This window comes from Sus scrofa, chromosome 3, assembly GCF_000003025.6.
Source record: "Sus scrofa isolate TJ Tabasco breed Duroc chromosome 3, Sscrofa11.1, whole genome shotgun sequence".
In the NCBI taxonomy this organism is placed as follows: Eukaryota; Metazoa; Chordata; class Mammalia; order Artiodactyla; family Suidae; genus Sus; species Sus scrofa.
In genome coordinates, this window is record NC_010445.4 from 71,151,162 (window position 1) to 71,163,827 (window position 12,666).

At 51.4% G+C, this 12,666-nt stretch overlaps 1 protein-coding gene across 1 annotated transcript in view; it reads right to left on the reverse strand.

Moving 5' to 3' along the window:
- The window catches only part of DYSF (dysferlin), a 217,516-nt gene that overhangs the window by 131,019 nt on the left and 73,831 nt on the right, over window positions 1–12,666 (reverse strand). Inside the window, 5 exon segments of the mRNA XM_013996042.2 lie at window positions 1,131–1,255; window positions 1,793–1,970; window positions 3,486–3,599; window positions 4,107–4,222; window positions 5,865–5,906. Of these exon segments, the coding sequence (XP_013851496.2) occupies window positions 1,131–1,255; window positions 1,793–1,970; window positions 3,486–3,599; window positions 4,107–4,222; window positions 5,865–5,906 (575 nt within the window).

Consider the following 12,666-nt stretch of genomic DNA (forward strand, 5'->3'; position numbering starts at 1 on the left):
CATGGGCCACGCAGCTCACAGGGGAGCCTCCCCTCCATTCACACACAGAAATGACTAGGACTGGAGTTCCCGTCATGGCTCAGTGGTTAACGAACCCAACTAGCATCCATGAGGACAAGGGTTCAATCCCTAGCCTCACTCAGTGGGTTAAGGATCCAGCGTTGCTGTGAGTGGTGGTGTAGGTTGCAGATGCTGTGCTCTTTGATTCTCCTCCACTCTCTGACCAAGCACCAGGCCTGCAACTCCCAGCATTCACCATAAACCACACACACACACACACACACACACACACACACACACACGCCCCACCCGGTCACACCCAAGACAGGACTCATCACCTGACTTCACAGACCCTGCTCTTCTCCCCAGCTTCCCAACCCCCCAGCTGCTGGAGTCCCTCCTCACAGCCCCTCCCCAGTCCAACAGACCACAAGTCCTTGCGGCTCAAGTTCTACGGTTTTCTCCCTGAGGTCAGCCCTTCCCAGAGGCCATCACACTCCCTTGGACCCTGCAAGCGCATCCTTACTAGCTCCCAACTCCCCTCACTGGGTGTGGCACCCTGGATGCCTTGCAATGCCCTCCTGATGCTCCCTGGCCCCCTCCCTCCTCCGAGCCCCCCTCCCAAGGTTCTCCCGGAGTGTCACCTGAACTTCAGGGTGAAGCCTCTGCAGCAGAGGGGCAGGTGGACCTGCACTTGTCTTTACTAGGCTGACTCCTCAGGGCAGGGGCAGCTCCCTGTTCCCGTCTACCTTCTAGCTAGAAGTTTCCAGCACAGCCCCGGTCTGTGGTACTTGCCAAAGGCATTTGATGAATGAATGAGTGAATGAATGAATAGGCGCCTTCTGTTCTCTGCTCCCAGCTTGCTTTCTCTCGGCTCTTTCTCTGTGCTGTCTCTCTACATCAGACTAGGGGCGCGGGATGCCCCCCCACCGGCTGTCCCCTCTCCCCTTCCTTTCTTCCCAACATGCAGAACAGGCTCGAAAGCCCAGTCGGGTCAAGACATGGAGGACCCCAGGTGCCACGAAGTCCTCAGGCTCAGCCCCGGAGGGAGGCAGCTCTGAAGACACTGCCCCCACCCCGGGAGTAGAGGAGCCTGCAGGGCGTTGCGGTTGTGGCCAGTTTCCACTCACCAGCCGGTCGGCGATCCTGAGCAGCTGGTTCTGAGCCTCCACTCGGTGGCTGATGTCCTCCCAGTAGGATGACAGCACCACCACGGGCTTCACGTTGCCCCAGGGTAAGTAGTAGTAGTGGCATCCTAGAAGGACACAAGGGCCAGGTCCTGAGCCAGGAGCCGGGGGTGGGGGGACCCAGGCAGACAGATGCAGGCACCTGCTCCACCACTAAGAACTCCCGTGGACACACACGGCATGGTCAATATTCCCCGGAGCCAAGACAAGATGCCGGAGTTCCCTGCATGCACTGAATAGGCAGCTGCTGCTCCTGTTAGGGCTCTTTAGCACATCAAAGCCAGGGGGCTGTGAGAAGGGCCCTGGGAATCCCACACCCTCCAAAATCTCTACTCCCCTCAGCCGCTGTGCAGTACGTGATCGCCAGAGGTAACGATCCATGCTGCTGGTGTCAGGAGCCCCATCTGTGGGTCGTAGCAGCAGGGAACCGCCTAGAGAGGTGAGCCCGGGGAGGTGGCACAGGAGGAGGTCCCCAGGGCACATGTTTCCTGGGGCCAGAGACTTTGAGTGAGCCCCCAGCATCTTTCCACAGGGAAAACAGGATTTAGGACTCGGCCCTGCTCAGTGGTCTGTATCCCAGCCAGGCACACAGCCTCTGGCCTCACCGTCAAAGACCGCCCGGCTGTACTGGGTGGTGGAGGCCAGAGGCAGGCAGGTCGTGTCGAACTTGTTCCCGTAGTTCCCGATGCTGACCTCGAACTGGATGGCGTCGTCCACGTCCTGTAGCATGGTGGCCGAGTAGAAGGCAGCAAAGAGCGAGTACTTGCGCCTCCGGAGGTACTTCTGGGAGCAGAGAGGGCAGCCGCGGGGTCATGGTGGGGGAGGCAGGAAGACACCAGGGCGGAGAGGGGGTCACGTGTCTGGCAGGCCCTGGCTGGGCCTGGCACCCAATAAATCCCGGCTGGCGGATGGGTGGCGAGTGGTCCAGCTCAGCACCAGTGCCCGGATTTGGTCAGTAACTGAGCAAACTCATTCCAGGCCTGTGTGTTTGGCCACGTTCCTCTAATAAGGTCCGTGCCTCCAAGGTCAGGCTGCTCCTTAATCCAAACCAGCGGCCACGGCACCGCCACCCCCGGGGAGCCTGGGCTCCAGCATCTGCTGTTCAGAAGGGGCTGAGGGCTCTAACCCCCCGCGCCCCCGCCCAGAGCACCCACCCCGCATCACTCAGGCTCTCCACCACACCAGCCAGCTCGGCAGCATCTCAGGCTGCCATGGGCTTGGGATGAATGAATCCCATTGTCCCCGCTGGGCATCGGGCACAGGTCTGACTACATGGCAGGCACTCAACCACACGTCCCAGCTTGAACTAAGACGACTTTACGATCCCCTTTGTGGAAGGCAGAGGGAAGAGGGGTTACACAACTGGGTTTTTAATATACATGGTAATAACAGCTGAAACTTATTGAGTGCTTATTGCATACGGTATGAATTACTTCAATTCTCACAACAATCTTATGAGTATAATTATTACTCCCACTGTATTTTTTTATTTTTATTTAGTTATTTCTTTAGTTTCGTCTTTCGAGGGCTGCACCCGCGGCATATGGAGGTTCCCAGGCTAGGGGTCTAATTGGAGCAGCAGCTGCCGGCCTACGCCACAGCCACAGCAACACCAGATCCGAGCCGCATCTGTGACCTACACCGCAGCTCACAGCAATGCTGGATCCTTAACCCACTGGGCAAGGCCAGGGATCGAACCTGCGTCCTCATGGATGCTAGTCAAGTTCGTTACTGCTAAGTCATGACGGGAACACCTACTCCCACTTTACTGATACAGCTAGTAAATGGACAAGCCAGAACTCAAACCAGCACCATCTGACTACAGAGTTTGAAAGCTTAAATCATCATGAGGACTCCCAACAGCTACCTCCTGGGCCCAAGGCTCAGCTCTAGCACTCGTTACTCTGATACACTTGGGCCTCAGTTTCCTCATCTGTAAAATGGAGCGACTCTTACCAGCCACTTCACGAGTGCTGAGAGGACTCAATGACATCAGGAGTGTCATGAGCACAGAGTTTGACACATAGTCAGTGATTACTAAGCATTAGCAATTCTTACATTATTATTATTAAAAAATAGCCTCTCATTTTGCATCGAGCTCTAGACTTTTAAATACTTTCATTTATCTTCTTTGAGCCTCTGAACATTCCGTAAAGAGGCAGGGGAGGTCCCGGGTTCCTCTGAAGCCCAGAGGTGTGAAGTCACATGAGAGTGGGTGGAGCCGAGCCTTCCTCCACCATGAAGCCAGCTCCACCTGGCCACCACCCTCCTCGTCCCACCCAGAGCCGCCCCTCTCACCTCCACCCGAAGGATGTCATCTGCAGGAAGATCCTCCACCTTCTGCTCGCTGTGCTCCACCAGCTTGGTCTCCAGGGAGAGCAGCAGCCGGCCTCGGTAGGCCACGCCTTCCCCCTGAGAGGGGAGGTTGGGTCACCAGGAGCAGGGGCCGTAGAGCAGAGGAGGAGAAGGAAAGGAGCCTGATCTGGCCCTGAGGTCACTCAGCTCCCAGGCAACCAGAGGACCCTGAGCCACACCCCATCACTCTGCAGATGAGGAAATGGTGGTCCGGGGGGGTTCAGGGGATGGACCACCCAGATGGTCGGTACCAGGGCCCAGCCTCACCAGGGAAGATTGAAACCTGAGACAGAGAGCCCGGGCCCCTCAGGGGCCAGGAAAATGAGCCGAGGGAATGGGGCTGGCCCTGAAGGAGAGGCAAAAAGAAGGGGAGTGGGAGAGAGGCCAGGAGGGGGCCAGGCAAAAGGAGGGCCCTCTCAGGGGATGGCTGCCTGGCCCTGGGTCCCCTCGAGACCTGTCAGGCCCTTGGAGGCCAGGCCGGCTGCAGATGCTGCCCAGGCCAGGCGGGAAGACGGCGTACACAGGCCTGGGCGCCCAGGGGCTGCAGGTTCCTGTCTGGCTCACCTTGCCTGTGTTGAGCTCCGCGTAGGGGTCCGGGAAGCCAGTGAACTCCCTGGGGCTGCCGTACAGGTTGACGTAGCAGGGCCCGAAGGTGGGAAGGAAGCCCAGATGGTCGTCCACTGGGAGACACAGGTGCGGGTCAGAGGGGCCGGCCCAGCGGGGCTTTCTAGCACTCAGCCCAGCCGCCGTCAGGCCGGAGCCCATCCCTGGCCCTCCATTCCTCACACATGCATGGTGTGCAGCCCCCTTAAATGTATAAAGGAGAATGACACCGATGCTAGCGACCACTGTCCCCCACGAGCCCCTTTAAGCCTCACCAGATTGCTGAGAGGTGGACATTTGAATTATTTTTCTGCGTCTCATTTTACAGACGAGGAAACTGAGGCTGAGCGATGTGAGAGAGCGCACAGCTACAAAGAGGCATGACCCCAAATGCTCTAACTCCAAAGCCCAGGCATGTAGCCAGCATGCAAAGCTGGGGCCCAGGGGCCTCCACTGCCCTCTCGGGCCACACCCTGTCCTGCATCCCCTCCTCATCCCACACTCCCATCCATGCCTCAGGCCACCCGGCCTGCAGGGAGGCTCAAAGGAGGCCCAAGAGCCTAGTGACTGGAGACACCATCACCCAGGCACCAGGGAGGGGGCCCAGCTCAATGGCACCCCCTACACAGGGCAGCTCCCAGGCACGTGTCACCTCCATGTATCCTGATGAAGTGGAAACAGACCCCCTACTGGCCTCAACTCATCCTGGCATCTCCCCTCCCCTCCCCGCATCTTTCCATGGAGCAAGCTGAAGAAGTACACTAATGAGGAGGGGAAAATCTTTTCTCCACATCATTTCCATCTTTTTGGGAGGCCCTCTTTTGTGCATGTCCTGACTTTCCAGCTGACAGCCAAGTTTCCCAGGACAGGACTTTGCCGGCCACACTCAGAGAATCTGGAAGAGCCAGGGTACCCCTTTCAGAGGAAGGAGGAAGAGGCTGTTTCCAGAATGGCCAAGGTGGGAGGTGGGCCCAGGAGCAGGTTCCCGCTGAGATGCTCCCATCCATAAGGGCACCGGTGGGGTGAGATGGGCACAAAATAAATGGCCTCAGTAAGGAAGCACCTGAGCCAGACCCATGGACTGACTGCAAACTCGGACGGCCCAGACTCTGGAGGTAGGATCCCAGGCTTGAGCCCATCCCTGAAGAGTAAGACGTTACCAACTAGAAGGCAGGAGCGTGCCTCCCCCAGAGCCCTGCACCCAGTGTGCTTACCCTCTGCCCAGCACAGACAGGGCTCTGGATTGGGGATGGGGTGGGGGGGCCCACGGCAGAAGCAACGGACATGAGCATTACTCAGTGTTTCTACTTCTCATCTCGATGATCATCTGAATGAACTTCAACTTGAAAATCACCCTGGCCTCCTCCTGGTCCCCCTAAGTGGCTTTACATGGCTCCTGCCTCCTCGGGGACCCCACACCTGCTCCAGCCCCTCCCTGCTGGATAGAGTGATCTCCTCCGAGCTCCCGATCCCAGCAGACTCAGGAAGGGGACTGGAGGGAGGGAAGTGTCTTAAAAGCATTCCAAGCAATTGACATATTCAACCGTGGTGAAGAGGTAACAGCCAACGGTAACCTCAGGGACTGTGGAGGGGAAGCTCAGTTCCATGTCTCAGGCAAATCAAAAAAACTACCCACCCACCCGCAGTCAGCGCCCTTGCCCCTCCAGCAAAAACCTCAAGGCCCGCTCCCCTCGTCATCCCGAAGATGAAAGCACGTACGGTCTGTGGCTGAAGAAGGCTTGACCGCACCTGCAGGCTCCTCTGAAGCGTAAAGAAATGGAAAAGGGGTTAGGATGGGCATGGCTGGGTGGAGGACCAGTTAGATGAACAGGGTGGGTGAATGACTGGCAGACAGACAGATGGAAAGATGGCTCCGGGGCAGGGAAACAGTTGAGGCCCCAACCCCCTCCCTGCTGTGAATTTACCACACTCTAAGTCATCACCTCGAACCCCTCAGCCGGACACGATCTCAGTGCCATGGTGAGCACTGGGGACCCTCCCTGCATCTGCCTGCAGGTCTGTGTGTTCTGTTTGCCAACTGAAAACTGGACCAGAAACTTGACTCAATACCTTCTAGAAATAACCCAGAAAAGAACATGTGCTTTTCCATAGTATAGCCAGAGAAATGAAGAAAAGTACAAACACCAAGAAAGGGGTGGGGGGAAAGTGAAAGGGCCAGAGATAGGCTCCTAGGCGCACCCCACACTCCACCCCACAAGCAGGTGGATACCTCGCTGAGAGGTGGAATTTCAAGGCACAAGATCTCCATCTAGTGGTCATTTCCAGTATTACCACCGAGGGCACTGTGTTGCGTTTTCACAACAGCAGGCACTAGGACCTGACTTCTGGCACCTGCCCTTTCAAATGAAGCACAGGGAGTTCCCGTCGTGGCTCAGTGGTTAACAAATCCAACTAGGAACCATGAGGTTGCAGGTTCGATCCCTGGCCTTGCTCAGTGGGTTAAGGATCCGGCGTTGCCGTGAGCTGTGGTGTAGGTCGCAGAAGCGGCTCGGATCCCACGTTGCTGTGGCTCTGGCGTAGGCCAGAGGCTACAGCTCCGATTAGAACCCTAGCCTGGGAACCTCCATATGCCATGGGAGCAGCCCAAGAAATGGCAAAAAAAGACAAAAAAAAAAAAAATCAAATGAAGCACAGTGCCAGAGGCCCTCCATCAGCCAAAGGTTCTATATTGGAGCATACCCTAAATGCTGGTAAGGAGTATCTGGAAATAAGAGAGACAAAGAAGGAGATGCTCTGACATATTTCTGGCCTCTTGGAATCCATCTCTCACTTCTAGGCAGGTACAAGATGCCCCAAAGGGACAGTCTCCTCCCTTTGGGACACTGTCCTCTCTGATTCTGCCTCTTCCCACACTCCAGCCTTCCCTGTCTCCTCCTCCAGCTTTCTAAGGTAACCAGGTCTGGGGTCCTGATGAGTCTGGGGATGTGTTTGGTGAAACCCCTACTCATTTTCATTCATTGGCCATCTTTCTCTACTGGTCTCCTTCCAAAAAAATACCTATTACGATTTTCCTACAGCTCTGCGATCCTAGTTAAGAGCCAAGAATTGAGCAAAACATTGTGAAGGAAGAATGAGCAGACACAGAAAGGAAGAGCGTGGAGACGAGAAGAGGGAACGTGGAGCCTGGCTACAAGAATAGGGGGACCAAGCGAGCACAGAGGCTGCAAGGAGGGTGAGGTGAGCTTGCAGGGGGACCTGAAGCCCGGGGCCGCCCCTCAGCACTCCCCAGCAGGCCCCAGCTAGGAATGCCGGCTGGCAGAAGTCAGAGCTGCAGAAACCATAATTCATGGCCATTTTCATATCCACAGAAATAGGTTTTCATCAGTGGGGAAGCGAGGCCTCTGGTCAGAGGGGAGTTTCAGCCACCACAAGAGCACCGACGGGCACAGCCGCAGCCCCGGGAGAGCACGGCCAGGGCCCGCTGCCGGAAGGAAACAGATTCCACTTTAAGCTCCTTCCAAATGATTACAAACAGGCCCGGCCAGTTATCTAGGGCTAATGAGGCCGAGGTCATAGTTCCGACCCCCGTGGGCTTCTGGCAGAAGCAAACTCGACTTTCCACCCACAGACCAACTCTGAACCCTGGCTGCAAACCAGTGCCCAGTCCAGACGCAGAGGTCCCCTAATCCCACTGGCCATCTGACCAACACGTGCGGCTGGTGGCTGGGAGGGCCCAGTTAAGGGGCCGAGAAGTAGCCTGGTTCCCAGCCACGCCTTTTCATCAGTTCCCTCACTCATTCATCAGCTCACTCGGCACCCCTACCAGGCAAAGTGCAAGGCACAGTAAGACACAGCCCTGCTGACAACAGAGGCCCATGATGCCTAATTTTGGGGCCGAGTGACAGGTCTCCAGGTGCTGAGAATCACCCCGGGTCCTTGGCCTGGGTCCGCAGACAGCTCCTAGAGTCAAGGGCAGAGTGCCCAGGGAAGGCACACCACACAGAGTCTCTGTTTAGTCCTCATCACTCTTCTGCCAAAACACAAGCGTTCTGGTGTGTTTTCCCTAAGCCCAAGGGAGAGGGGCTGGGGAAGCCCCCAGACACAGACAATGCTCCCAATTGTGTGGCCTGAGCAGATAAGCCGGAGGGCAGGCCCTCCCCGCCCCGTGATCCTCGCCATCCCCGGAACCCCGAGTCTCCTGGAGAGGCTGAGGCCATTACCTGTGGCCAGCACACCTCCCACGCCCACGGCTTGGCTGCCTGACGCGAGCCCGCGCCAGGCAGCAGGAGAAACCCAGAACTGCTGGGAAATCCTCTCATCTACGTTCCAAAGACAAAAAGAAATGAACTTTGGATTTCGTCGCTGTGGAAAAAGCTGTCCGAATGCTATGCAAGTAGCGTGAGTCTCCTGTGTACAAAGTTAGAAAAAAAAACTGTGTAGGTTTCCCGGGGCTCATCTGCTGGTTGCCTTTTGAAAGAACTGCAGCTTCTAAGGAAAGCAGGCGCTGGTAAAGAGCAGAATTTTTACTGAAGGTTTTTGGAGCACAGGGTCCAAGGAACACTTCAGTGTGCCCAGGCAAACCCGTGGGCAGAGGTGCTTAAGAGGCTAGTGTTTGGTCCTGTCCTCGCTGGCAATACAAACAAACACAAAAAACAACACCAAAAACTCCTGGGTGGATCAAATAATCTGGTGAACCAAGAAGCCGAGAAATAGAGAGCCATTTTACAGTTTGGTTTAGTTTGGGTTTTGAGAGCGGCGAGGAGCTCCAGGGGCACGCATCACCCAGATGTGCTGGAACACCCCCGTGTGGAGAAAAATACCAAGAGCTGAAAGTTGGAGTGACACCCTGAGGTGGCCTCAGGACAAGTGGGAGAGGCCTGGGGATGGGGGGGTGCGGGGGTGTCTGACCTTCCCAGCCTAGTGAGAGGCTCAGGAAGAAGAGCTCCAGTTGGAGCTGTAAGTCTAACTTTTATTACTACATAGATCAAGCTATTTAACTGCATGTTTAAAACCAGTTAGCTGGTTGCAAGAAGATTCTCATTTATGTCCAAAACAATCTGCGGGGAGCCGGTGGTCCCTCTGTTGAAGGCCTCCCTGAAGCACGTGGGGTTGCCCGTGGCCTGAGCGCCATCTAGTGGCCAAATAAACATTTCTCACGTTGCTATTGAAAGACTCCTGATAAACCTGGAAAAGATGGAGGCCAACCTCACTACCGCAAATGAAGACTGACGTGAGCTCAGGGACCTAAACCCTTGCTCAAGTGGATGACAGCAGGAAGAGCTGCAGCTTCACGAAAGAGCAGCTGTCATAAAACAGTCCAAAGGTCCCTTTGTGTCTCTGTCAGCTTCTGTCCCTGGACTCAGAGACAGAGTCAACCCCAGACAGAAAACGGGAGAAAAGTTCCTTTCATGTCAGGAGTTCTGAGCCTAAACTACCCTGTGTCCCTTCCATCCCCACAGTATACTGCCCCCCACCTGCAATCCTTCCCCCTGTAGATCCAACTTCTGAACTATACTTCCACCGTTGGGGAAGGGGGAAGGGGTGGGGCTGGGGCAGGAGGAGTCCCTTCTAGAAGGGAGTTTTTGTGTATTCCACCAATTACAGGTATCAATGATGAAATGAGAATGGCAGAGAGCAGCTAGATGTTAAAGCTGAGTGAGGACACCTGGGAGTTCCATGAAGCATACTTTTATGTGTGTTTGAATTTTCTATAATTAAAAACGGGTTTGTTTGGGGTCACTTATTTATTTTTGCCTTTTTAGGGCCGCACCTGCAGCATATGGAAGTTCCCAGGCTAGGGGTTGAATCAGAGCTTTAGCCGCTAGACTACACCACAGCCACAGCAATGCCAGATCCGAGCTGTGTCTGTGACCTACACCACAGCTCAAGACAACACCAAATCCTTAACCCACTGAGAGAGGCCAGGGATCAAACCTGCATCCTCATGGATACCAGTAAAATTTGTTTCAGCTGAGCCACGATGGGAACTCCTGTTTTTTTGGGGGGGGCGGGGGGAATATGTTTCAGAGACTCTAGAAGAAGAGATTGGTCAGCTTCAAGAGTGCTAGATGGAATCTTCCAGAAACTGGGCATGCTAACCTGACCTCCAAAGATCTGAGCAGATGGATGGACAGGGACCCATGCATCCTGTCTATAAAAAGACACCAACACTGATCGGCTCTAGTGAGAGCGTGAATAGAGGGGGAGCCGGATAATAGGGGGCCAAGAGGATGGGGGCAAGAGCACCTGTAAGATTCCAGAGGGCATTCACCTGAAATCCTCAGAGATTTGGGATCCTCCGGAGAGCACAAGAAGATATAGCCTTTTCAGAAGAAAACAAAACTTGAGGGAGAGAACAAAGAGGAAAAGGGAAATATAAAAGGAAAGACAGAGGGAAAAGAAGATGGGACAAGAAACGAAAAACGGGATAGCCAATTTTAAACTACATGGGAAATAGTAAAAAGCAGAACTGGTACAGGGAAAAAAATCAGCTTAAGAATGCAGAAAGCCAGTAAGAATGATACTCAACAGCAAACATGACTTTAAGGTTTATTATGCACCAGACTGTTACATTTATAACCTCACTGGATCTCTACAACCTTGCAAGGTTGGGACTGGTTGGGAGGAGACTGGAGCCACTCCCACACCTGCCTGGTTACAGGCCCCTGGCCCTCTCCCCTCCCCACCCTGCCTTCAGCTACAGTGTTAGAATAAACAAAATTACACCTCAACTAAGGTTTAAGAATTCATTGTGTCTCAGACAAAACTCAATGAAAAGAGTCCTGTAGCTAGAGAGAGAGAAGTAATTGTTTAAACTACAAGGAAAAAGACATTCCTAGAAGCAGCATCTAGTCAGGAAGAAAAAAGATGACCGACAAAAGAATCAAATCAGATTGCTCTCAGAAAATACACCAAAATAAATTCAGAATAGACTAAATATTTAAGTGTAAAAAAAAAAAGTAAAAAATCGAGTGAAATATAAACCTGGGGGTTGCTGAAGGCCAAAAGCATGACATATAGGGCAGAAACCATACTTCTGTGATTTAAAGAAGAAATATTGAAAAGAAACATAAGACGTTAACCAGAAAGTTAAAAAGGAAACAACAAAATGAGTCTAATGAGAGTTAGAGAAAGGAGCCATAAGATGAGAGAATTTTTAAAATTATAAAATATTAGAATTGATAAATAAATCCAAAAACTGATTCTTTGAAAAAGTAGGGAGAAAAAAAAACAAACTTCACAAGGCTAATCAAGAATAAAAGAAAATTCAAACACATATCATTAGCAGTATCAGAAAGTACAAGAAATAAGAAAGGAGAGAAAATCGTTTAAATTATAAAAGAGTGCTCTGAAAAAATCATAAACAAATCATAAGACCTCAATCTAATGAAAGTTTTTCTAGGAAAATGGAGATGATCAAAACTGACGATAGTAAAAGAAACAAACTAAAAATGCCAGTGATCACAGGAGAAACTGAAAAGGTTTTAAAGAGCTAATGCTACACCCACTCAAAAAGGGCACCCAGCCCATATGGTTTTATGGGTGAATTCTTTCAAACCCTCAAAAGACTATATTCTTATGTTATGTAAATGGTTCCAGATGTTAGGAAAGACTTTAAATCTTTCCAATTAATTTTACAGAGCCAGCATAACCCAGATACCAAAACCTAAGAAATAATAAGCAGACAGACCAGTTAAAGATAATAGAAAATCAAGAAACAGGCCCTAGAAGACATTTAGGAATTTCGTGGAGGATAAAAGTGGCATTTCAAAACGCAGGGAAAACATTATCCACGATATGCTGTTGGTATCACCAAAGAACAATTTTGAAAACAGAAACATTTAAATAAACCCTTGCCTAATTCTCTAAGGAAAAGATTAATATATAGGGCTATGTAAACATTTTAAATTTCTACATGTTAAAAATTATTAAATGATATAATTAACAAAAATTATAACATATGTAACAGGGGAAAGTTAACAGCCATATACCCATAGGACTCAAAAAAACAATGAGACAAAGACAAATACGTCATCACAAATATGGACAAGAACATGAATAAGCAATTTATAACAATACCTTTAAAAGGATATGAATACATATAATTTGTAAATGTAAGATAATTATTAAAATATTTTACAATTTACATTGATCAATTTTACCAGTTGACCTATCAATGGAACAAAATTAAGACAACAATGAAATGCATCCAACAAATTAACAAAGTTCTTTTTTAATATCATTATTTTACTCTGCATTGATGAGGGTGCAGAAAAATAAGCTTAAGTGAGTGATTAGAGTGTACATTAGTCCAATCTTTCCGTAGGACAATTTTTATATATACCAAAAGCTTTAAAGTGTTCGAGTCTTTTGACACAGTGATTCCACCTCTAGGTATTTATGCAAAAGGAAAATCAAAATTACAGAAAGATTTTGCTACAAAAATATTCAGTATCAGGCTAGCTGCTTATAACAAGGAAAAATTAGAAATCTACATATTCAACATTAGTTCATGTAGATTATGGCTCATTCACACAACTGAATATGTGTAATCACTTAA